At 39.4% G+C, this 27,420-nt stretch overlaps 2 protein-coding genes across 7 annotated transcripts in view; one reads left to right on the top strand and one right to left on the bottom strand.

Moving 5' to 3' along the window:
- The window catches only part of nf1a (neurofibromin 1a), a 323,930-nt gene that overhangs the window by 182,110 nt on the left and 114,400 nt on the right, over positions 1-27,420 (top strand). The window lies entirely within an intron of this gene.
- On the bottom strand, positions 8,814-10,352 carry omgb (oligodendrocyte myelin glycoprotein b). Its single transcript, XM_060847743.1, has one exon. The coding sequence runs from the start codon at positions 10,350-10,352 to the stop codon at positions 8,814-8,816; it is 1,539 nt and encodes a 512-aa protein (XP_060703726.1).

Here is a 27,420-nt window from a genome sequence, read left to right as displayed (position 1 = left end):
ATTTGGTGCTGGAAATAAAATACAACTGATGCATTTTAATTCTAAAACCCAGATTTAAAATTATAGTTTTGGTTCATAATTCCTTGGCAGCATTGCATTGCATTTTGATGTTGAATAAAGAAACCTAATTGCTTTTATAAGTTTCTTTAATTGAATATTTTTGTCTAACAGCATCAAATGTCTTGGTGCTCAGTTACACTGCATCAAGTAAACTGCATCTTCAACTGGGATGTGAGGGAAACAATTATTGTTTAAATTTTTTTGTAATCTGTAAAGTGTGAAACTAAACTGAACTAATGAGCATGGTTCTGTTAAATGCTCCATGTTGTAATGATAGGCTGGATATTATTGTCTTATACTGTTCTGATGCGAATAATTGCATAGAGTTCTGATCATTAAACTGATGTACTTGGGCTAGATAGTATTTAGATCACATTGAAACAGGTTGTGACTCAGATTTCCAATTGGTTAATTTGCTATATTTTAATTGCTGCTTACAAATCTGTTGGGTTAAATCCAGCTCATTATGAAACTTCTTTGACTGCCATGCCAGGACCTTTTGATTCATGTGCATCACAGTAGTTGACTTGTAAACTTCCTAACCTGACCTGCACTTGCTGAATAAACATTCAGAATGTCAGTGATATTGGGCGTGATGCTTCATTGAATTGGAATGAAGTGAACCTCAAAATTTTTAAAGTCATAAAAATTTAATTCAGTATTAAGTTGGTTACCAAATGTAAAATCCGACTGAATGTTTTTGGAGGTTCTGCCTCTGGATTTTATTGCCGGTGTAGGTCTCGCTGTTCATTCTGCTCCTGCAAGCTTTTGTTTGGATTGAATGACATCATCGTCAAAATGTTAACATTTAATTTTATAAATCTCATTGCCCTCTTGAGTTTGACTGTATTTGGGTGCAGTCCACCACAGTGGCTCAGTGGTTAGCACTGCTGCTTCACAGCGCCAGGTACCCAGCTTCAATTCCGCTCTTGGGCGAATGTCTGTGTGGAGTTTGCATATTCTCCCTGTGTCTACGTGACTTTCCTCCGGGTGCTCCGGTTTCCTTCCACAATCCAAAGATGTGCAAGTTAGGTGAATTGGCTGTGCTAAAATTGCCCATTGTGTTAGGTGCATTAGCCAGGGGTAAAATGTAGGGAAATGAGTCTGGGTGGATTAATCTTTGGAGGGTTGGTGTGGACCTGTTGGGCTGAAGGGCCTGTTTCCACACTATAGGGAATCTAATCTAGTGGCAATCGGAGATGAGTAGACTTGATAGACTGCTCCACTGGAAAATGTGTAACTGGGTTCCTTTTAGCAACGACCTCAATATTTTAGAAATTAGATGGAGCTTTAAACAAACCACCCCTTGTAAAAGGTGCAAAACTATCAGCATCTTAAACTGAGATCAGTCATATGTTTTAAGGAGAAAATTTGAGTTCTGCAACAATTTCTCCCCAAATTTATCTCGTCCGAAATTCTTGACCAACATGTTTGTGTTTTTGCCGCATTGTATGCTGTTTTTACTAATTGTAGTATAAGTCACTTTTGTTTTAGCTCAACTTGAGATTCCTCACTTGCTTGATTTTGCCTTTTAACATGGTATTATCAGGCAGCTGCCACAAATTGTTCTTAAATGTGTTAGTTTTGCAACATCAAAGTACTTTGGGGCTTAAAAATCTTCATTAGATGCTGCTGCTTTACTGTGCCTACAAATTGTTGTATTCATGTTGTTATTACTGCTTCAGAATATTAATAACTACTCTACCTGTTAGAATTACAAGTCAGCACGTGACAGCATACACCTTTTAGTGTATGGTGAGAACCGCTGGACACCATTTCTTCAGTTGGTTCTCTGACCATTGGGGCCTACAATGTTGTCTTAAGGTTTTCTTAATTCCCTTGCTACCTTTAGTTGTTCCTACTTTCTGCTTCTCAGGTTGGCTGTCTTTTAAATTTCTTCAGTTCTATAGTTGATTTTTCTTTTTTTTTCGAATTGCTAACATTAACAGTGTCATTCAATCCCCTCTTGGCCTTCACACAAGTAGTTCATCTGGTGTTCCATTTCTTTTCCAGTACAGTGACATTTTTCTTCAGGTCTATTATTGTTTTAAATGCTACCCACTGTAGTTTCTTGCTGTCTTGAAGGACAAAATAATACCAACATTAACAGTTTTCCACAAATGCTGCCTGACCTACTACATATTTTTGGATTTTTCTCTTTGTTTTCAGATTTCCAGTGCTAGTGCTATTTCTTTGAACATTAGACTGGCAAATTTACTGAATAAGTTGGCAAGTCCATTGTATAAGCACATGCAGTTATGCCTCAGTCGGTTTATCCTTATCCTTTCATTTTATAATCCCCTTTGAAGCTTTTTGAAGTTAACTAGTTGATGACATTAAAGTAAAGCAGCACGAATGATGTTGGATGATATAACTATTCTCAAAGGAAAAACAAATCCACATTGTGGTTGTACTGGCCATGAATGTGTGAAACATGCTAATGAATTCTGTACAGTCACCAGAATTTATGGAGAGTGTACTTCAAGGCAACCTATGTATTTAAATTACCAACTCATACAGCTCAATCTGTATGTTAAGAGACATTGATCTAACATTGTTTGTTTGGATTGAACTGTGCAGTCCATGCTAGCTGCAATCTGATTGTAATCTTGATGTTGTGTTTTGGGCATGTATTCGGGATTCCTGCTTGCACACTGCACCATTGGAGGTGGCTTCATACAGTTGATTCACCTCACACCAAATTCACAGGTGTTTTAGTTCTTAAAGAAATGATGTGCATCATAACAAGAAAACACATAATAGGAAATAGATTTTGTTGAACTTGGCACTTTTTAATGACTTTAGGAAGAAAAAAATAAGTTGGGCATACACCATACCTAATAACTAACTGTCCCAAATACTTTGCAGTTTTGAAGTAGCTCTCAAATCCAATATTTAAATGATTATAAGGCTTTTTTCAGACAATTGAGAATAATGTTTGTCTTGAATCTATAATCCTGTATGCAATTCTATTCTATGATTTCCTTTCAAATCAGCATTTTATGCCCTTTGTGTCTACATGACGCAAGTCTTTGTAGAATTTGTGGATAATTTAGATGTAGATTTAGAACTGTGTGCTGTGGTACTTTTCAAAAAACAAGAAGTTCATTCAATTGTGGGTACTTGGGTAGATTGCCAGATTTGAAATGTTCTATTTGATCAAGGTGGGTTGTCCAGTCTGACACCTCTGATTCCTGTTGCTAGCTCCTTTTTTTTCAGGATTTGAATGTTTCCTTTTGGGTGCCATGAATGTTTTATACTGCTGGGTCTTACCTCTGCCGCCAGAGAAAATAAAAGATGCATACTTTAAACAACTTATTTTGCAATCACAATATGTGTCAAACTGCATGACAAATCACAGAATGCTGGTGAATTATAGAATAGATGACACTCCATTTGTTCATAAGTCTCCAACAGAGCAACCTGATAACCAGAGAAAAGTTGACCATTTGAAGTTTGCGTAGCCGAGAACATAGAGGAACGTCTCATTTGTCACTCAGAAAAAAGATCGTGCCATTGGATCTCTTGTCTATTGAGAGGAAAATTGCTTCACCTTTGAACTGAAAGATGGCACCCATGACATACAAAGCTCCCCTCAGTACTTGTTAGGTTATAATGGTGCTAATTCTAAGACTTTCTTTGTCAGACCACATTAATTGATATTGGATTTTCAGTATCAAGGGCTATGGGGAGAAAGGGGTTGAGAAACTTATCAGCCATGATTGAATGTTGGAGCAGACTTGATGGGCAGAATGGCCTAATGTCTGATCACATTGTCTTATGATTCTCAACCTTTGGTGGGGACATGCATGTACTGACTGCATGTGGTTCTGACTGCCTCATTATGAAGGAACCACCAGGACTTGTAGCTAGCTGCTACATCTAAATTTTCTGTCTCAAAGCTACATGAAAATGATATGCACAAAAAAGACAAAACCATAACCTATTGCTGCTACATCAATTTTGGTTAAATTGAAGTCAGTAGACAACTTCCCACCAATCCAAGTTAGAAGCTTCACTTAGGAAAAAACAACTTCAGATTGAAGCTATTATCTATTCAGGTACTTTGGTAGTGCACAGTGCAGCTTGATGTTGTGAACTTCGGTATTACTCAGGAAAAAGACATGCTGTCTAAGTGTTCCTTAGACTTATCAGGAGAGATGTGTGAATTCCAAATTATAAATAGAACAAGGGAGTTAGACTGCATTTGTTTGCTTGTGGATTCTAATCCAAACATTATTATGAAGAACGCACTGGGCAAGAGACTTTTCTATTTGAAAGTGTAGTGCCTGCACATATTATCCACTAATAGGATGCTGCTGTTAAACTAGAAACACATTTTAATGGATAATGTGTGAGAATTTCAATGCTGAACTTGTGCTTGCTGTGTTGGCCATATTCCAATGACTGGCCCTATGGGTGTAGAAGAATTACATCCGAAATGTTGACTTCTCTACCTCCTGATGCCGTCTGGCTTACTGTGTTCTTCCAGCCTCCTGCATGTCTATTTTGGATTTCAGCATTTGCAGTTTTTTTGTCTCTAACCTATGGTTGTTTGCAGCAAGCAGAATAATGGCCATAGTCAAGGAACGCATGCTTACAAAGCTCAGTGTTGTGATGAACGTTAGATGTGATTCTGGGATTGGCAGTGTTTCAATGAAGAATTCTGCGACTTCTAGGAATTGCACTAGCAGCCTGTTCAATGGTTGGCTCACAACGTGCCTCACTTAGCATTACTAGAACCTAACATCTAGTCTTTCATATGTCCCTGTCCACTGCAAACAGAATATATGCAGATGCTGCGTGTTTTTCATTTAAACAAAAACATGGGAGTGGGGAAAGTTTGTTGTGAAACTCATCCCCAGTGTATTCCCTATAGTCAAAGTCTCGACTAATCAAGTCCACTTGCTAACTGGTCACGCCTTTTTTCCATGCAGTATAAATTGTTATTCCCTTTGAAATTTGATGTTCTTGCATTGTTTGGATGAGGACAAATTGAAAAGCTTTGATAACGTCTTCCTTCAGGAGCACTCAGTGTAGGTTTGGTTTGTCAACAAAGTTTGAATGTGGAGGAATGAGATTCAACTCTATTGTTAGAAGCATATCTTCTGAGAAGATTTGATAAGCTTGGGCCCCTCAGCATTTACAATAAAAAGCTTGTAAGGGTTTTAAGACAAAAAATTCATTAAACAGTCCAGTGAATTAAAAGTCAAAAATACATTTTAAAAATTCATTAGAGTCTGTGCTGGAGAAGGAGCTTGGACCCTGGGATCATAAAGTCATTATGCCACATCTAAATTATGTAATGGGGCCCACAGTAAGCTTTAATTTGATTGGAGCAAATGGTCCAGAAAATCTATCTTTGCCTGCATGATTTTCTGATATGTACAATTGTGTTACCATATTACAGCTTTTTTTCTGCAGGAGAATTGCAATGACTCGTTCACAATGTTCTCTAGCTATAGAGCAGAATTGCAACATTGTGATTCAGTGTGCTTCACGGATTCTCTTTTTGACATTTTTAAAGTTGTGCCCAAATTAGACTGGTGAAAATTCCCAAATTAAGAAAGCAAGCTAGGTGGGGGTGGTGCCATTTGTGAGATTTGTGGAGCTATATGATAATTGAGATAGCACTTGGAAAATATGAAGGAACTGAAGTTAAAATGTTCATGAAATATTCAGTTATCAAGATGACATTTAGTTGAGCACACAGTTATCTCCACATGCTAACTGGATTACATGAGAGCTTATGGTGGAATAAACTGAACATGGTTTCTGGAATTCTGGTCTCTTGCTCTTTGCCAATGTGTGCTTACGCAAACTTGAATGAATTTTTAAAATCTGGTTACTGGTAGAAACTTTGAGGAGAAAGTGAGGTCTGCAGATGCTGGAGATCAGAGCTTAAAATGTGTTGCTGGCAAAGCGCAGCAGGTCAGGCAGCATCCAAGGAACAGGATATTCGACGTTTCGGACATAAGCCCTTCTTCAGGAATCCTGAAGAAGGGCTTATGCCCGAAACGTCGAATATCCTGTTCCTTGGATGCTGCCTGACCTGCTGCGCTTTTCCAGCAACACATTTTAAGCTACTGGTAGAAACTTCCAGAGTTAAATGAGTTACATCATGAAACAATCTCACTTTCAGCTTCAAAGCTCTTCAATGTTTTCTACATCAAACTTAACCTAAGGATATGGTAAATGAGTGCATCTATGAGTGGCACGGTGGCTCAGTGGTTAGCACTGCTTCCTCACAGCACTAAGGACTCTGATTTGATTCCAGCCTCGGGCAACTGTCTGTGTGGAGTTTGTACACTCTCCCTGTTTCTGTGTAGGTTTCCTCCCACAATCCAAAGATGTGCAGTTTAGGTAAATTGGCCATGCTAAATTGCCCATACTCTTGAAGGCTGTGTAAGGTTAGGTATATTGGTCAGGGGTAAATGTAGGGTAATAGGATTGGGGAATGGGTCTGGGTGGGTTCCTCTTCGGCGGGTCGGTGTGGACTTGTTGGGTCAAATAGCCTGTTTCCACACTGTAGGGATTCTATGAAGAGTTTGGTTTCACTCTGAGCTTTGCATTCCAATAACTAATGCATTTGAACTGTGGTGATAAAGTCCAAAATGAAACAAAGTAACTCTTTTAAATTAGTTGTTGCTTGTCTTCTCTATCAGATGAGCATATCATAACTTGATGCCTTGTGTAATGGAAACTGCATTCACTGAGGAGAGGGCTATAGAAATTAGTAATAAAGGAGCACGACGGCTCTTCTGTATGAAAATGAAGTGTGAAGGTGCTTCAGGGTGACAGCAATTGATGTGTCAATTGAGTGTTCAAAATTTTGGCATGATAAAGGATTGGTTGAATCTTAGCACATTTGTGATTCAAAGACTTTTTCCAGAAGACAACAATGTCAAGCTTTAAGTTTCATAGAAACATGCATAGATTGGCCATTCAGCCCCTTGAGCTTATTCCATCATTCATTGAGATCATGGTTGATCTGTGGCCTAATTCCATGCACCTGCCTTGGGCCCATATTAATTAATACCTTTCCTTACAAACATTTATTTGTCTCGGATTTAAAATTGACAGCACATCTACACCTTTTGCCTGTCAAAGTGCTTCTTAACATCTTCCCTGAATGGATTGGCCCTAAATCCCACTCTGTACCTAGTTCTAGAATCCCTAACTGGTGTGGAAATAGTTTATCATCTTCTACCCTGTATTATCACGATGAGTTCGATCAGATGACCCCTTAATCTTCTAAATTCTGAATTTGTGAAATCTCTTCTCAAACTTAATCCCTAAAGTCTGGATTTCATTCTCGTAAACCTGTGTACTACCTTCAAGGCTAGTATATCCCTCCTAAGGTATGAGGCTCAGATCTGCTCATAGTTCTCCAAGTGGGGTCTAACCAGGGTTTTGTATAACTGCTGCATAACTTCTGCATTCCCATGCTCCAGTCCTTTGGATGCGAAGGCCAGCATTTCATCAGCTTGCTTGATTATTTTCTGCACCAGTTTGTGGCATTTTAATGATGTATGCACCTGAACCTTCAAGCTCTTTGAACATCAACTGTATTTAACTTCATCCCGTCTAGAAAGTATACCGATCTATTCTTTTCAATCCAAAATGGATAACCTTGTGCTTGCCTATGTTGAAGTTGATGTGCCACAGTTTTGTCAATCACTTAAGTATATCAATAACTGTTTATATTTCCATGCTATTGTTTGCACTGTCTGCACGGAATAACTGTCATTAGTAAATTTGGATAGATGACCTTTTCTATGCCATTATCCAAGTTATTATTAAATAATGCGGATAATTAAGGCCCTAACACAGATCCAAGTTGGCCACCACTGGTCACATCCTGCCAATAAACCATGAGAATAGTTTAAATAGTGAGATATTTTCATGGCTACTCTTGTTGCATTTGCAAGACTCAACATTTTATTTGAAATTTAGTTACATTACATTGAAATTACTTATCAAATAATTTAGTGGCTGCATGCATCCACATATCAGGAAAAAAAAATGCTCAAAATTTTATAGTACAAATAGAGAGTAAATAGTTAGACATTTCAGGTCACAGAAATTGTTTAGTTGTAAAATTATGAAACTATTCCCAAGTTTGTTTTTGCAGAAAAATGTTTGAATTCTGAATGTATATCACAATTGCTTTTTTTAAATAAAAATGTTCAAAACGTGGTCGTATGGTAGGCTTCATATGGTAACCTTCGTTTGTAAGTGTCCTTTTTTTATGTTTGCTGGTGGGTCAGCTTACAATAGAGATTCATTCTCACATTTCCTTGTTGGTGGTGACCTGTTGTGCTGCCATACATCTGACAATATCAGCCCCTGCTGCTCTTCAGTGCCTCAACCAGGTAGCTGTTTGTCATGTGTTAGTCTTGACCTCAAATGTTTTAAAAAGCTATGCTGGTGGGGCAGGGAGAGGTAGTGGTTACTCGCATCTGTATTCATTAGTGTGCACTTTTCAGCAGGAGTCAACAAGTCATAGTCGGGACTGGGGTTATCTAATTTGACATTTTAAGATTCTTCTCCCATCTTTCCTGGCCATGGGACAAAGCAGACGTGGTTGAAGGAGATTGGTGCATAACAGACCAAAGATCAGATTTGGTCCCTAATCCTTCAGAGGAGAATTTTTGATTTTTAATTTTTGAAAAGAAAACACAAACTACCTGATTCATTAGCCAAAGATGGTATTGACTTACTGTCGCTAACTCTTTCCCTTGTTTAAATGTTTAAATAACCAGTGCTACCAGCATGGGGAAAGCCATGATATAGAGTGTTATTCCTATACATTCATGTGCTTTTGAGTTTGTGCTGTCTGCTGTTGTTGCATTATACTTCATGACATTTGTGGTTCCAGTGATTCCATTGACCTTTGGTGAGGTTGTCAGATTGGTTGGATTATTCTTAATGGTACTCGAAATACTCCTCATTGCAGCATGAGATGTGGTTGCATTAATGATACTTGGTTCAGAATATGTTGAGAATGTAACTGATGCAGTTGGCCTGTGACTTGCAGTGGGCATTGGCTCAAAGGTTGACAGAGGCATTGAGCCATTGATCTGGCTGTTCAGAGTTCCACTTCTGTCAGCCATTGTGATGAACAAGGTTGAAATGGTGCTGTTGGAGGTAAACTGAGCAGCTGTAATGAGCATTGAGGATGCTGGAAGTATATCTGTTGTATTTGTAACAATAGGAGGATTGCTTGAACTTTCAGTGCGACCTGATGTTTGAGTAGTAATGCTTTGGGTTGTTATTTCCAACACCGGTTCACTAACAGAGCTTCGTTCAGGTGAATTCAAACTGGCATTTTTGATTTTTTGTAAAAAGGATGAAGTTTCAGTTCCTTGACTCACAAAAGATTGGAGTGTTTTTGCCTCATTCCCATTGGACGCAGTAGTTGGAGTTGTTCTGATTTTAGCCTGTTGATGAGTGAAACTTGAAGTATGAGTTGGTAGTGTCATCGTGCTTGGGTCAGAGGTAATCGTTGCTTTCTGAGTAGACTCAGTTTCTTTCGTGCACGGAACTCCAAGCACAGTTGCTGTCGCACTTTTTGTCCAGGTCAGTAGATAGGAAATATGATCCAGATTGTTGCATTCCCATAAATTTCCATACAGTGTAATCAACTGCAAGCCAGTGAGTTGATCAAAAGTTCCATTTGGAATAAACGTGAAACTGTTATTGTTCAAGTACAATTTTGAAAGTCTTTTTTGCCGAAAAGTATCGGGTAATATATTCTGCAAGTTATTGTGAGATAAATCTAAAGTTTCCAAGTTATATGGTGTGTTGGTTGGGACTGTCCAGAATCTATTTCCACTGACATTGAGGAATTTGAGGTTAATTAATGTGTTGTTAATTAGAAAAGCCCTTTCAATCAGGTTGTCAGACAGATCCAGTATTTTCAGATTCCACTGGGTGACAGTGTCTTCCTTCTCAAGTACTTTGATAAGATTGTTAGCAGCATAGATTTCCCAAAGTGCCCTTGGAAATTCGGTTGGCATACGAGTGAGCAAATTGTTTGACATGTCGAGGAGCCTCAGGTTGGTGAAATTGGTCAGCTTATTGCTGAGATCTTTAATGCCATTGTGGGAAATATTTAGGTGTGTTATATTGTCCTGGATGTTCTCTGGGAGTTCTGTTAGGCCTTGGCCTGAGCAGTCTACATACCTGTCATTTTGTCTGCATAAGCACTCGGAAGGGCAGGTTGCTGCAGCTGAGGATAGGGTGGACAAAAGAGCCAAGATACAGCTGGAGAACTTGAAATAGTCCATTGTTTTCCTATAAAGAAAATTGCAGATTGATTTGTTTGCCCTCGTCAACATGTTTATTGAAAAGAAAAATATATTACTTTTTCCCCCCCCCAGTCTATGCAATATTGTTGGTATGAGCTGGTGGATGAATCCAATGCACTCAGTGGATTGTGATACTGAATGCCACAGATTTACTTGCCCCCTTACCATGAAGAGTACTTCGGTGAAAATGCCTGACCTCAACTCAAATGGGGATACTCAATGAAATAGCTTCTCTGACAAGATAATTGCAGAGAGTATCTTGAGTACATGCCTCGCATTCTAACACTTGCGTGGCACAGTTCCAGGGTGGCGTTGGAGAGGGCTTCATACTTGAATTTGTATAATAATTCAGATGTCTGAATGCTCCATTATTGTTGCCTGTGAAACAACAACTAGATGCACAAATGCTCTGGAATGAATAAATCAACAGACAGTGTTGCAGCAAAAGATTTGTGTCAATTTGGTTTGGTCCTGTTGTGATTTTTTTTTTCTTACAATTCATCCACGATAAGATGATCTTGATGAATGAATTATTGATTTTTAAAATTTGATTATGGCAACATTTTTATTGTTATAACTTTCCTATTACTTAATTGTGGATTTTTAATATTGACAATTATTATCAAAAAGCTTTACCGTAGCATTGGTTATGACCAAGAAAAGCTCCATGCAATTAAATATTCACCCTTCACTAAACTGCCAGCTTAATGCATTTGATTAATGCTCCATTTTTAAAACATTTTTTCAGAAAAAAGACAATACAATTTTTGTGTGGAAAGAGAAAAATATACTATGAGATTGTCATTCCTTCACGAACAGAAAAATTACAGCTGCTGCTTTAGATTTTTAAATCGCAAACACAGCATTAAAAATCTGATTTAGCTGGTCTCAACAAATTTGTTTCTCTCTGCAGTCTCCAGGAAATGGTGCAAATGAAAAAAAATTCTAAATAAAAATCAAAATCCAATAGAAAAATTAGTAGACTTACCACAGCAACCCTTTGCGAAGAGGATCTTTGCTGCTGAAGTGTTCTTGGTGCAGATGTTCAAATTCTGGATAGCTGCTTTACAGAGGAGCTATTTATACCCACTCCAAAAAGACGCAGGGATCTTTAGTGCAAGCACCATGCTCTGTTCTGAGTATAATCTAAATTACATGTTATTGACAATATGACCTCATTTTGACAACACCTCCCTCGTGTGAGTATGGCACAAAAGTTTAATTTATTACTTCAATAGTACTCCATAAGTAATAGACTACCTGGGTGGTATATACACAGTGTTTGTTCAGTGTTGAAAAATATATCGATATGTCTTGCACATTTTGTAATGGGGAATGTTAGTCTTGTGTAGAATTAAGGCTGTTGCCTTGCAGTTTCTTGCAAAGATTTTGTTGAGTAATGGAATGAGATGCCTAAAATAGTGAAATCGAAAGGAAAGTCTAGAAAACAATATTGCAAAACCTGATTTCAATAACCAAAAGCTGCAATTCATGTCACTAATGAAAATACATTGGCATTTTTGTCATGTGAAGGTGACACAGGAAATTTGGAATTAGCCTACTCTGAATTAGATTGAATATATTGTTGACATTTCACCAATTTTCCTTAATCTTTGCATGTTGCTTTCCCTAATTGTTGGAAGTGGTAAACTATGACTTTCCTCCATGATGGTCATACTGTCGGTTTCTTCATAGTATTCTTGAATGTCCACTTGTGAACCACTTGAGCAAGATGATGAAGGAAATTTTTTTTTCAAAAAACGTCCCTTGTCTTATTCTCCTTCTGATCTTGGGTATTTCAGTTTCCAGAAAAAAGATTTCTATCATTATTTTCAAATCTCTCCCTGGCCTCACTTTGCCCCATTTCCGATGCACTCTAGCCATGAGACCTTCATAGGCGTCTGTGCAGTTCTGAGCTCCGTGCATCCACAATTCTCACCATTCTTCTAATGGCAGTTGTATGTTGAACTGCTTAGGTCCTAGGCTTTGGTATTCATTCCTTCAACTTTACCGTCTCAGTGCTGTCCTCCCCTTTCAAAATACTCATTAAAAATGGTCGCCTATTCTGATGTCATCTTGTATAGTGCTATACCACATTATTTTTAAGAAATACTCTGATGTTTTGCTATCTTAAGTGTTAGATAATTGCTGGTAGCTAGTTATTAATTGACTTGAATTTTGGTTTATTATTCTTTGTTGTTAGATTGTTGAGTATCCTATAACATTCTCAGTGGTTTAAGATGTTGAAAGTTGTCCTTCAATCAGTCAGTTTGGCACACCTTTGAGCCATACTTCAGTTTCGCTGAAATGCACTGTACCTTCATTTGATCTTTATTGTTCACTGAAAGGGAGTTCTGTTTCCTCATTCACCAATGCTTTGGGAAATCACATTTTCAACTGAAACACCTTGAGCAATTATTTTCCTCAGTATATGTGTGAGGAGTACTGTTCTTCATCTCTGTTTGACAAATTCTTTCTCACATTACCCTCAAAAATAGATGTCAGGTTCCACTTGAGATACTTCAATAAACAATTTTAGTAAGTCATAGGTGCTTCCGTTAAGTGGCAAATGTAGCACCAAAATCTTTAGCATTATCCAAAAAGAAGGGTCTATTTCCATGCTGTACGTCTCTATGACTCTAATTCTCCTGGTGCCCCTGCCTATTTTTATCCCTTTGACAGGAGCAAGTAAAATACATAAACTCGATCTTATTGGTGATATTTTTCCTTGATTTATTTTCATGACTGTGGGCATTGCTGAGAAGGTTAATATTTTGCCCATCCCTTACTGTCCTTTGAATTGGATGCTAAGCCATTTGACGGGGGCGGGGGAGGGGGCAGTTAAATGTTATCCACATTTCTGTGAATGTAGAGTTGTGTTGATTAAGCCAAGTAAGGATGACAATTTTTTTTTAAAAATCATAGCGATTTAAAGAAGCAGATGGGTTTTCAAGAAAATTTACAATGGTTTCATGGCCACTACTACTGAAACTATTTTTTTTTAAATTCAGTTAATTAATTGAATTTAAACCCTACTGGGTGGTGTGGTGGTATTTGAGCTAGTGGTCCCAGTATATTGCCCAATGCCTCTGGACAATCGGTTAATTGTTATTACCACTACCTATCACTTACCCCTATTTATGCTATGCCTTGTGCCATATGGCTGTTGCACATGTCTAAGCAGCAATTTTGAAAAGTGTACTTATTAATTAAGTCCTTTGGAATTTTGCAAATAGAAAGTTATTTTGTGTTCATTTTGATTCATTCCTATTGAGCAAGTGAATGGTGAGGATTAAGAGATGTGAAATCTGGAATTTTATCTATTGAGTATTTTCCCACCAAATCATCAGATCGTATTGAACAATTATTTTTAATCTGTTGTGTTTTTAGTTGCCCGTTAGGAAAAAGAGTGGCGATTAATGTCTGCCAGGTGAAAGTGCAGTCCTGATTAAGGGCTTTTGCCTGAAATGTCAATTTTACTGCTCCATAGATGCTGCCTGAACTGCTGTGCTTTTCCAGCACCACTAATCCAGCAGTCTTGCGTGTGGAAGTACTTGCTCGCAAACCATGATCAATAAAAATCAAAGGAAAAGGCCCCTTTTTTTTCAAACCAAAGAGACCTTAAATATATTTATTGTATGCTTCTTGGTTGAGACAGAATAGCAGATTATAAATCTCGCAAAATCCTTTCTAATCTCAATCCTTGGTGAGTAGACTTGGGGTCAGTGAGGTTTCCTGGATTGTCTAATAATTCACGTGGTACCTAAATAGTATGTTCAATGCTCAGTTGCAGGAATTCAGCAAATTGATGTCATTGCATAAGCTGGCAGTCTCTTTCAGAATCCCACTATAATCTGGGGGAAAAAGCAAAGCATTCTAAAGAATTGAATAATACTTCATGGATATTAGGGAAATCGGCAGTATTAAGATTATTCTTACCGATCGAGAAATTCTGGAGCAACACCCATTTGGTTAGTGATTAGATTTTGAAATAAGATGGCATTTTAAAAAAGTGAATTTTTAAGCAACTTAACACTTCATACTTGATTCAATCATAATGCAACAAGTGATACTGCTAAGTCAGAGAGTGGGTCTTAATCTCAGTACCTATTGACTCAGTGCTGAGTGGTTGAACTGGTACTCTTTTTTTTAAAAGGTGCAATGCAAATACAAGCTGTTGGAATTACTGGTCATTCCTGTTGGGCCAGCACTCCGTGTTGTATTGCCACACTCATTTGAAATGCCAGTGTTTTACCATCTCATTTTGCTTTTATCATGATAAACTTGAGCAGAGCAACTTGTGTAAAGAACTGAATCTTGGATTTGTTCCAGTACTTGTAGTTGGAGTTTAGTGTGGTTTAATAAGGTATCTAAAAATGCATTTTGCACCTGGCATTATATTCATACTGTTAAGTTTAGAATAGTTTTGTGCCATTTTACTTATGAGAGGTAATAGTATCAAATGACTTTTTGTACCCATGTTAAAGCATTCTTTGTACTGTCTTGTGGTTAGTTAGATTTTGTGCATGTATCCATATACTTTTGACTGTAAGGTGTGAATGCAACTAACAAATTACTGTTGAAGCAGTTTGAGGACAACTTGCAAGTGTATCACTATCACAACTTTCTTAAATATGCAAGACAAAAATTGGTGACAGATTTTGGGGTAATGTGATGCTATCAAGGTATTTGAGATGCTTGCAGTTATCAAAGTCCCAGTGTATGAAGCCCAAATACAACAGGATTGGTTAAGAATTTGTCAACCTTGATGTAATGAGCAACATTGATAGACTTTGATTCAAAGCCAGAAGTAAAAATTGGAGTCATGGGAACCACTCCTCATGAGACTTTAGTGTGAGTCTCAGTGTGATTTTAATCAGTGTTGCTTGAAATTGTGTAGTTTTTGACTAAAGAACACCTTAACATGCTTTACTTTTAATTTGATGGAGTAAGTTTCTGCCATTTACATCTGTGGACACGAATTGCAGAGAAGCGATTTACTCTCACACATGATTTAGAGGATGGTATTGCATCCGGCAGTAAGTCACTTGAATTTCCCCACACATGATGACAATATGATGGTAGGTATTGCACTATTGATCTCACTGGTAGATGCTGTATAGAACAACGTTGTCTCCATAATTACCTGATACTTCATAACAGTGTGGTTTTGAAAAGCAATTGGTTTTGGTAATATGGCAGACATGTCGCCAAGCCTCTTGCATGGATGGGTGGGAGAGAAGCTGTTACCATTGGCTTACATTTCAGACAAACAGCTGACTTTGGCACATTCCAGATGTTAAGTGGGAAGTCATGAATGCATGTTGCAAGATTATAGTTAACTTGCAATTCTTTTGTCAGTTTTTCTTTCTCTGAGACAATTATCTCCAGCAGTTTCGCATTCCAGTCTCATCAGGTGATGTGAGGACTGCAGATGCTGGAGATCAGAGCTGAAAAATGTGTTGCTGGATTCCTGAAGAAGGGCTCATGCCCGAAACGTCGATTCTCCTGCTCTTTGGATGCTGCCTGACCTGCTGCGCTTTTCCAGCAACACATTTTTCAGTTCATCAGGTGATGTGTGAAACGTTGATGTTGACTTCTGTAAAGCTTATGGAATGTTACTGCAAAGTCGAGTCTCATAATGCTACCAGTCAATATTGAGCTGTTGAATGTGTTTTTAAAACAGTGATTATGTAGAAAAGATGTGTGTTTAAAACTAAGTCAGTCAAGATAGCATGAAGAATGCTGGTGGAAGGAGTCATTAAGAGTATTATCAAACAACAGTGCTTAGTTAGAGCCTGTTTACTGTAACTCAGTTTGGGTACTGCTATGAATTCTCAGCTCATGACCTAATTACAGCCTTAGTTCAAACATGGACAAGAGAGCTGAATTTCAGAGGTGAGGTAAGAGTGATAGCCTTGATGCCAAAGGCAATGTTTGACCAGGCGTGGCGTCAAGGACCTATCACAAAACTGGAGTCCGTGGGAATCGTGGGCTTACTCTCTATAGGCCAGAGTCATACCTGGCACAAGGGAAGATGTTAGTCAGATATTTCAGCTTCAGGACATATCTGCACATGCTCCTCAAGATTGTGTCTTATGCCTAAATATCTTCAGCTGCTCCATCATGGTGTGAGATGGGGTGTTTGCTGATGAGTAGACATGGTTCGGCGTCATTCGTGACTCACATTCTGAAGCAGTCCATGTCTGAATACAGTAACACCTGGACAGTATGCAGCCTTGAGCTGACACTTTGCAGGTAATGACTATCTGCAAGGTGAACTGCAGAAATTCACCAAGAATTCTTAGACAGCAGCTTCCAATCCACTGCCACTGCCACTGTCATCTAGGACAAGGGCTGCAGGTACATTTGAACACCACCTGCCAGCTCTGTCTGATCTACTTCCCATCCTGACTTGGAAATGTATCACCATTCCTTCACTATTGCTGGTTCAGAATCCTGGAATTAACACCCTAACGGTGCTATGTCTACCTACACCAAATGGACTGTGGGGATTCAAGAAGAACCTCAACATCACTTTCTAGCAAAGGGACAAATGATGGATCATAAATGCTGGCACAACCAACAAAGCTCTCATCCCATGAGTGAGTTAAAGAAAAATATTGCTACATGTGTCACTTAGCACAACTAAATTTTTGTCTTTGTGCAGATTTTACTGGGATTTATCTCATCATTGGATTGTCACTGTCATGTAGGCATAACTATAAAATCTCAGTAGGAAACCCATGAGAGAATACGTTTCAACCGCCCCCGCCACAGAAGCAGGTGGAAGAATCACTCCACGTATATTTAAGGCAATGGTTTAAAAAAGTAAAAGTTTAAAGAAACATAAATCTCAATTTAATTTAGTTTTAACTGAAAATGCACAGCAGGTCAATCAATAAAAGGAGGACAATTTTTTCATCAGGATTCATGCTATGTACAGTTTCTGACCTAATATAGTCAAGCCCTGAATCATGAAACAACAGAGCAACTGGTCAGGGAAACTAGGAGGGCGAAGATTGCCTTCATGAAATGGAGCTGCTTCCCAGGAGAATCCAGCTATTGTAAGTCTTTTAATATTGAAATAACCACTCTCCTCTTCAGCAAATAGTTGCTACTTGAATAAATTGATGATGAGATCAACCATGACACTCAAATCTATATTCATCATAATCCCAACTCTCTACTTCATTTAAGATGACATAATTTTGCAAGCAAGTTTTTATAGTGATATTGCTGGCAGCAGTATTAGGCCCAGGCATGATAGAAAGCTCAAATGGTAAATGTAACTGTATTAGTTATGAGTCTGACAGCATATGGCAGTGAGAGAGAAGAACAAGGTGTGAAGGTGATGTCACATCTTACTGAGGTAGCACACTGGAAATTAAGCCCCACTGTTTCCAGTCATCACAAAAGCTTTAGATTTTAAAAAAAACACAATTCCATAATTGATCTGTCTTTTCGATCCAGGTTGCAGAAAGCATGGGTTGGTTTTCTATACTAAATAAAAATTGCCATTATTTTATAAGTAATTAGACTCCAGTGACAGGGAAAAGCGCAAGAGAGTTGATGTTTCGGGCATGAGCCCTTCCTGAAGAAGGGCTCATGCCCGAAACGTCGACTCTCCTGCTCCTTCGATGCTGCCTGACCTGCGCTTTTCCGGCAACACATTTTCAGCACTGATCTCCAGCGTCTGCAGTCCTCACTTTCTCCAGTGACAGGGAAACCAATTGTGAATCATCAATATGTAAATTAATTAAAACTCTGATCTCCTGAAAACTGTCCTTCACACACACGCACACACAATATATGGATGTTATAGACAGAGTGAACACAGAAAATGGTTCACTGCTCATTGTTCATTGGATTGGTTGATTCTTATGATTCGTAAGCTGATCAGTGCACTGCTTCTCAGTCATCTTTCTCTAGAAGTTTCTACTGGTTCACAAGAGATAGAAGGTGGCTGTTTCACTTATAGATGGTCCCTGACTTAGTCAAAAGACGCAATTGACAGCAGTTGCTGAAGGAAAAATAAATTGTTCTTCAGGCTTAAAGTGCCTCAATGCATAAGAGGCAGAGAGCTCCTAAGATGCTGATGGTTTCTCTGCCTTTAGTTGACAGGCCCAAGCTGTTCAGCTTGGTTAGAGACAAAAAAAAGTGCAGATGTTAGAATCCAAAATAGACAGGCAGGAAGCTGGAGGAACACAGCAAGCCAGACAGCGTCAGAAGATTGAGAATTCGATGTTTTGGGTATAACCCTTCTTCAGTCGTGGGGCTGGGTGTGGGGGAGAGCTGCAGGTAAAGTGGGTGACAGCGGCAGGGTTGTGAAGTGGAGGTAGGTGAGGACAGGTAGAGGGTACGACCTGGTTAGTTAGTGGGAGAAATGGAACCAGTTGGTGGCAGGGAGCAGTGGAAGGGATGGGAGGGGCTGGGAAGGGATGGATGGGAAGAGCAGTTATTTGAATCTGGAGAACTCACTGTTGAGTCCTCTAGGCTGTAGGTGTTTCTCCAACTTGTGCTGTGGTTTGTTTTGGCAGTGGAGGAGGCCAAGGATGGTCATATTGGAAAGGAGTGATTGGGGAATTGAAATGGGTGGTGACTGAGGTCCGGTCAGCCCATGCTAACCTGGCTGTGATGCTCGATGAACCGTTCCCTAACTTTACATTCAGTCTCCCCAGCGTAGAGAAGACCACATCAGCAGCTGAACCTCTGTCTCACTTGAAAAAACTGTTTGGGCCCCTGGATGGAGGTGAGGGGAGGTTGGTGTACTGGCGGATTTTGCATCTTTTCTGGTTGCAGGGGAAGGTACTTGGGGGTTTGGGGGTTGTTGGTGGGGAGAGTGGCGCAAACCAAAGATTGTTGAACAGAACGGTCCTTGTGGAAGATAAAGAGGGGTGAGGAGGGTAAGATGTCCTTGGCGGTGGGATCTATTTGGAATTGGTGGAAGTGTTTAAGGATGATGCATTGGATACAGAGAATGGTGGGTGGTAAGTGAGGACAGGGGGACGCTGTCCTTATTACGTGAGGGTTTTGGTTTAGAGCAGTGGAATGGGGAATGGAGGTGGTGCGGCAGAGGGCTATCTGGATAACGGAGGGAGGAAAAGCACATTGTTCAAAAGCAAGCTATTCAGCTACCTGAAAACCAACATCTCAATTGTTGGCAGGCAAGATATCTTTGTCATTGCTTTATAAACTAGTGACCAGTCTCCAATCTGTTACTTGTCAAAGTTCCATTTTTGCACAGCCTATCAACTCCAGTTCATAGACAAACAAGACTTGAATTACTGATTCACGAGCAGCTATGTTAGTGATGCTTCTAACGAGTGTCAAGTTACTTGTTTTCAAAACATGGAGCAATTGGTTTTAAAACAGTTATTTTCTCATTTCAGTCCTCAATTAAAAAGTAAGAAGACTCCCTGCAATGTGCAGAATTTCTATTTCCATCCTTTTGAAGACTCATAGCTAATTGAATAAGGCCAACTTCAGAAATCTCAAGAAAATCAAAACTAGTGCTGGAACTATTTACTGAGAACAATATCCTGCCAAATTAATGGCTGTAACTGAATTGAAGCTCCACATGAGGCCAAACAATCATCTTTGCACCTGGGGGATGTCATCCTTAGGGGTTAACTATAGTGACTGTGTCCACTTAATGTCACCCTTCAAAGGGTGTGTTTGCGGCGATGATTACCTTCCAGAAATTTTAAAATATCTATCTTTTGAACAATTTTTCTGATACAAATGATCCTAAACCACTGGATTAAAAGGATACATTCAGTAGTAGGGAAATTCAAGTCATGGCAATGTTTGGAACTTGTAACCCAGAGACACAGATTAATGCAATGGTATGTGGCAACTGTTGGTCTGTACTTTAAAAACCCAATTGGTTCACTAATGTCTTTCAGAGAAAAAATATTCTCATATTTTGCCTGATGTGCTGACATGCAACTCCAGACCCAAAGCAATATGGTTGACCCTTGACTTCAAATTTATTTGTAATAAACCACGAAAGAAAAGTAAAAAATATATAAACTGGATAGATGATCACATGTCGTCTTAAGCACCAGAAACAACAATAGCATACCCTGCCCTATTAATCTTGTAAAGTATGTCTTGCGAATGTCTTGGAGTTTGTGAAAATTGCAACAACTGACCCACAAGTGCAGGTGCTCTTGTCTACATGGACTTAGTGTAACTATTGACAAGAACTCTTATGGGATATTGATCAAGAAGTCAGGCATCCATGAGATCCAAGGCAATATGGTAACTTGGATCCAACGTTGGCTTAATGGCAGGAGACAGAATGTCATGGCTGACGGTAATTTCTTTGAGACTGGAAGCCTATGTCCAGTGGCATACAGTGGTTTCAGTGCTGCATCTCTTCCTGTTTGCAATGTACATTAATGGTCTAGATAATGGGTGTAGGCAGTATAGTAAGGTCCTTGGCATGCATAGCCATAGGTCCTTGAAAGCAGCAGGACAGGAAGAAAGTCAATCAGCCGTGAAATTGTGATAGAGCTTCATGAAACACTGTAGAGGCCACAGTTTGAGTACTGTGTGCAGTTCTGATTGTGCAATTACAGCCTTCCGCTAGTGTGGCAATGAAGGTTGCAGAGGAAATTCACGAGGCTGTTGCCTGAGCTGAAGCATTTCAGCTTTGAAGAAGCATGAGGTTGGGTTTGTTTTCCTTTTGAGCATAGAAGGTTTCGAGGGACCTGGTTTGAGTTGTAGAATAAACATTTTCCCGTAGATGGGTCAGTAACCAGGGGCAAAAATTTGAGGCAGGATGTTTAGAGGGGATTTGAAAAAAAGTTTCACCCAGGGGACGGGGCCATTCAGAAGTCCCTGATTGGGTGAAACAGGCAGAAACCCTCAAAGCAGTTAAATGTTTAGAAGTTACTTTGCATTTGCAAATATACTTCACATTCACCAATGTCTTAAAATGTTCAGCATAATTGCACACAGTGCCTCTGATTCAGTTCATGCAAATGCACCTACAGAGAAGACGTAGGAACAGAAAGCTATATTCTGACCATTTTATTTGTAAAATGACTTGCTACAGAAGGATGTGTCATGTACATTGATGCCGAAATCACTGAAGATATTTTTTCTAGCATAGTTTTGTTTTTGAACAAGTGTGCATGGAAAATAGATATTTGTGTGCAGATATTACTAAATTAGATCAGTGATTCATGTTCTATAAGTGGGGGAATGATTGACATTTTTAATCATGTTTAAGTCCTGTTTAATGCTGATGTACAGCAGTATAATGAGGCAGTGTAAAATGGGGCAGTGAATGGGAATAAGTAAGCTAAAGTTTTCATATTGGTTTCCATAACCTATTTGATAACTTTCTAATTTTAAATATGAACCTTCTGGAAATTCACAAAGAACAATTTTGCTATTTTAATTGTATAGCAGCAACGACATAATACTTTCAATAATGAACTGAATTTGGCATTATTGACATGCAACCTTAGCACAGTTGACTTGAAATGTTATTGTTCCATTCAGCATGACGTTACTGGAAATTGTCCAATATTAGAGTTAGCCATGGCTGAGTTACTCGTTGTGGGGCTCAAAATCCTCTCCAGAACTTGGGCATGAAAGATCTAAGAGGAGAAAGTGAGGACTGCCGATGCTGGAGACCCAACCTCATGTTTCTTCAAAGCTGAAATGCTTCAGCCCAGGCAACAGCCTCATGAATTTCCTCTGCAACCCTGATTGTGCAATTAAATCCTTCCGCGAGTGTGGCAATCAGAACTGCACACAGTAGTCAAATTGTGACTCCTCCATCGCCAGACCATAGCAACACGACGGCTGGAGGAAGAACGCCTCATCTTCAGCCTAGGAACCCTCAACCACAAGGGATGAACTTATATTTCTCCAGTTTCCTCATTTTCCCTCCCCCCACCTTGTCTCAGTCAAATACCTCAACTCAGCACCGCCTTCCTAACCTGCAATCTTCTTCCTGACCTCTCCGCCCCACCCCTACTCCAGCCTATCACCCTCACCTTGACTTCCTTCCACCGATTGCATTTCCAATGCCCCTCCCCCAAGTCCTTCCTCCCTATCTTTTATCTTAGCCTGCTGGGCACACTTTCCTCATTCCTGAAGAAGGGCTCATGCCCGAAACATCGATTCTCCTGCTCCTTGGATGCTGCCTGACCTGCTGCGTTTTTCCAGCAACACATTTTCAGTCATGAAAGATCTAAGTTGATGCTTGTACTTTGGGACATCCTAAGGTGGAGATGCTATTTAGAACAATTATTTTGTGTTGCTTTTGTTTAGTCTTGCAGCTTTTGTCAAAAAGAACAAGTATTAAGCAAATTCTATCTTTTGACTTTTGATATTCATAGTTATGCTTGCAATCTCATTGTCCCAGAATTTTGTACACTACGTGGTCTGTCTTGAATCTTCCGTCATAATAAATTGTTTTTCCATACATTTACAATTTTCTGTGTTATGGACAAGGCCAGACCACTCAAAACATTCTTAAGCAAGTCGCCCAGACAATAGATTTTGCAATTTGTTTCGGTAATTGTACAATGAAAATTATCCAGTGTACGTTAGCTAGGTTGACAAAATTTATTCACAAAATTACACAATGAAACAAACAGAACAGAATAAAGAACTCCTACAGAACTCAGTCTATCCAAACTAGACTTAATTATGCTGGTCTGAATATACGCAACAGTTCCAATAAGCAAGCCCCCTTAAAAAAACAGTAAAAATGGAACAAAGGCTTAGAGGTCCAAGTTAAAAGGCCAGAAGAAGAGTGAGTCTAGCAGCCTGTTTCCACACAGCTGAACTTCCAACTAGTTCTGGACTGAACTGCTCAGCCAGAGAACTGACTCTTCTCTTTTTATTATACAGGTCACTTCTAAAACATGACCACTTCGCCCTGAAGTCTTATCTGTTTACATATAAACAAAAGGCTTCTCAAAATCCTTTTTCATCTCTGTACCAAACTAGCCACCTCGGAGCCCTCTGAAAAAAATCAAGGACACAGTATCCTTGAGAAAAGGAACAGCTTTTTAGAAAGAAAGTACGGTTTTGTGACATCTGAATGTAGTGTTTCGGTTATGTCTTCCATCATTGTTACCAGGTTTTGTCATCTTTATTTCTTTTGTGGCCAATCCATGTTATTTAGGCTACTTAGACTTCAAGATGTTGAGATACAAAGTCGACTTATTTCATACTTCTAAATTTTTCTGGGTATCTCTGGACTTGCTCTTGCTGCTTTAGGTATTTTTTCAGTCTCTTAGATTTTTCTAGGATGCTGTGGAAGTGACTAGTCTTTCCTATAATAGCAACCAAATTGTTTTAGAAATAAAAATGTTTAGAAATAAAAATTGGCTGTAAATTGAGGTAAGTTAGTTGTGATAGATACTTGTTTAGGTGCACGTCCTCTTTCTCAATTTATGCAACCCACTTAAAATAGAGTTTGGCATCTCTTATATTCCTGCTGCAAAATGTGGATGCTGCTTTTAATCTGTATTTAAATCGACATGTTGTCTTGTTTAGATATGTTGCCAGTAAGTTTAGTTTTCTGCAAGATCTGTGCATTGACTGACTGGATAAAATGTTCAAATAATACTGGTTACATCTTGATCAGTTTGCCAAGTGAAATGATGTGCAATACCAAAGAACTGTCCACACCTTTATGGCTAATGTATAGTCTGATTTGACATGCACGATAAACCAAGTCTGAGCCCAGTCTTTTGGCCAGGCCACAATGACCCCTCTTATGCCATTTTTGAAACAGTTATGTTCCTTCTACTCTGTGACTTGGAAAAACATACAAAATATGTGATCCTTTGTGGAATGGTTCTTCTTTATGTTCAAGCTATTCCATTTGTGTTCTGTGACCTGTAGTTTGTTTTAAAGTATGTGGGCATCACTCTTCAGGCAACATTTATTACCCCATCCTTTGTGCATGAGGTGGTGATGGTGAGCGGTGGTCTGGAGCTGCTAAAGTGAATCTGATGTAGGTAGGCCAACTTGGCTTTTAGGGAAGGAGTTCTAGGACCGTGGCCCAGCAACACTGAAAGAACAACAATATATCTTCAGATAAGGATGCTGAGTGGTTCGCAGTGGAACTTGCAGTAAGTGTTTTTCTCCTGGATCATCATTTTTTCTTCTAAGGGGTGTTGGTGCTGCCAACAACACTAGCATTAGTTGTACATCTCCGGATGCCTCAATCTGGTTAAGTACGTGATTTCAGAGGGCAAGTAAAAGTCCAGTCATTGTGTCTGCAGTTACAAGTAAGCCAAATCAATTAAGGATGCCCGATTCATGCCTGAAGGATTTAGTGAATGAGTTGGGTTTCTGAAAGAATTGATAAAGGTCGCCATTACACCAGGTTTAATTCCAGATTTTATTGAATTCAAACATCAGCAGGGTGTGGTTTGAAACTATATCCCCCGAAACTATATCTGGGACTCCAGATTATTGGTCTAATGACATTATCATTGTCTCCCATTGACTTATGTTTTTCTCAACTTTCTTGATGTTGCAATCAGTCAAATGTGACCTTGATGTCAAGAGCCTTTACTCTGCCCCACCTCTAGGATTTAGTTCTTTTGTTCATGTTTAAACTAAGGCTGTAATGAAGTCAGGAACTTGACAAAGCCAAGCTGAGCATTAGTGAACAGTTTATTGCTTAACAAATGCTGCTTGATAGCGCTGTGTTGATAACTTCTCCTGTCACAGAATTGATAGAAAGTAGACTGATGGGCAGTACGGGGTTCTAATTGCTAGGCTGGATTTGTACTGGGTTTTGTGTACCTGGGCAATTTTCCTTTGGTATTTCAGCAAGGGGCCCAACAATCACTTCCCTAGCTTCCCACAGAGTTCCAGGGTACACCTGATCAGTTTTGTAGATTTATCCACCTTTAGATTAGATTACTTACAGTGTGGAAACAGGCCCTTTGGCCCAACAAGTCCACACCGACCCGCCGAAGCGCCACCCACCCATACCCCTACATTTACCCCTTACTTAATACTACGGACAATTTAGTATGGCCAATTCACCTGACCCGCACATCTTTGTGACTGTGGGAGGAAATCGGAGCACCCGGAGGAAACCCACGCAGACACGGGGAGAACGTGCAAACTCCACACAGTCAGTCACCTGAGGTGGGAATTGAACCCAGGTCCCTGGCGCTGTGAGGCAGCAGTGCTAACCACTGTGCCACCGTGCCGCCCACAAAGACATACAGCATCAACACCTCTGTAATATGGACATTTTTGAAGATGTTGCCATCTGCATCCTCTATGTCCTTCTCCACAGTAAACACTGATGCAGAATACCTGTTTAGGATGTTATCAAACCAGGTCAAACCCCTCAAAACATTTGAAGACGGTAGCTCAGACCCTAACTTTGCATTTGTTTTAAGCAAGTGTGCAGTGGATATTCTTGGGAAGAATCAGCTGGTCAAACTGCTTAGTTCTCAACTGTGCAAGATTTATTCACAAGTTTACTGAATGAAACACAAAGAACAGAAAACAGAATACCAAATAATTTATCCTATCTGAAAACCCTACATACTATGACAAATTAATGATGCTGTTCCAAAATATTTGTAACAATCCCTTCAACACTCCTTAGCCCAAGAGGTAAAATCATACAAGGTCTTAAAGCTTCAAATTAGAGAGAGACTCCAGCAACCTGTCTTCATGCACTGCCGCATTAAACCAAATTAAAGAATAGCTGCTAAAACTGGCTATTCCCTCTTGATTATGCAAGTTTTTTTTTCAAAACTTGAAAGCTTTTTGCCTGAGGCAGTGTCTGTTAGCTGTAAACAAATTGGCCCTAAAATCCATCCAAACTCAGACTGGTTGGAACCTTGTGTCATTTTCCACCTCTCTGGGGGGAAAAAAAACCAAGGACAATCTAACCTTGCCAAAGGAACAGCTTTGTCGCAAGTATCTCTGCCATCTCCTGCAGTTCCATACTTCAGCATTTCCTACACCTACCAACCTTGCCTTTCACCCAACAGGAACATACTGTCTCTGGACTCTCATTATCTCATTTTTGAAGGCTTTCCATTTTCCAACTGACCCTTTACATGTGATCATCTGCCCCACAATCAATTTCTGAAAGTTTTTGCCCAATTCCATCAAAATTGGCCTTCCTCCAATTTAGAACGTCAACTCTTGGAATATTGTGTGCAATTCTGGTCTCCCTCCTGTAAGAAGGATGTTGTGAAACTTGAAAGGGTTTAGAAGGATTTCACCAGGGTTGGAGCTTTTGGGAGAGGCTGAATAGGCTGGTGTTCTTTTCCCTGGAAAGTCGGAGGCTGAGGGGGGATGTAATAGAGGTTTATAAAATTATGACGGGCATATATAGGGTAACAGAGAGGGTCTTTTTATCCTGGGATGTGGGAGTCCAGAACTAGAGGGCATAAATTTTGGGTGAGCGGGGAAACATTTAAAAGGGTCCTAAAGGGGCAACTTTTTCATGCAGAGGGTCGTGCATGTGTGGAATGAACTGCCAGAGGAAGTGGGGGCTGGGTACAATTACAATATTTTAAAAGGCATCCAGGTTGATTTATGAATAAATTATAGTTGATAGGGACAAGGGCTAAGTGCTGGCAAATAAGACTAGATTATTTTAGGATATGTGGTTGTCATAGGTGAGTTGGATCAAAGGGTCTGTTTTCATGCTGTACATCTCAATGACTTCAGTGTTGTAGTTGCACTAGAACAGCTTGGCTCGAGCTGTAGCAAGTTCTGGAGCATGCATCTTAAGTACTATTGCTGGGTTATTGTCGAAGCCCATTGCAATATCAAGTGTCTCCAGCTATTTCTTTATGTAATACCAAATGAATTGGATTAGCTGAAGACTGGCATCTGTGATGCTGTGCACCATTGTAGTAGACCTGAATGAATCTTCCACTCGACATGTCTGGCTGAAAATTTTTGTAAATGTTTACCTACATGATGATTAGGCTTGCCAGTTTTTGAGGATGGGTATGTGCTGGCTCCTCCAGTGAGGATTTAAATTGTCCACTTCATTCACAACTGGATGTAACAGAAC

This window comes from Hemiscyllium ocellatum, chromosome 31 (assembly GCF_020745735.1).
Source record: "Hemiscyllium ocellatum isolate sHemOce1 chromosome 31, sHemOce1.pat.X.cur, whole genome shotgun sequence".
Lineage (NCBI taxonomy): Eukaryota > Metazoa > Chordata > Chondrichthyes > Orectolobiformes > Hemiscylliidae > Hemiscyllium > Hemiscyllium ocellatum.
The sequence above is the reverse complement of the archived record's forward strand: the minus strand, read 5'-3'. Positions and strand labels throughout refer to the sequence as shown.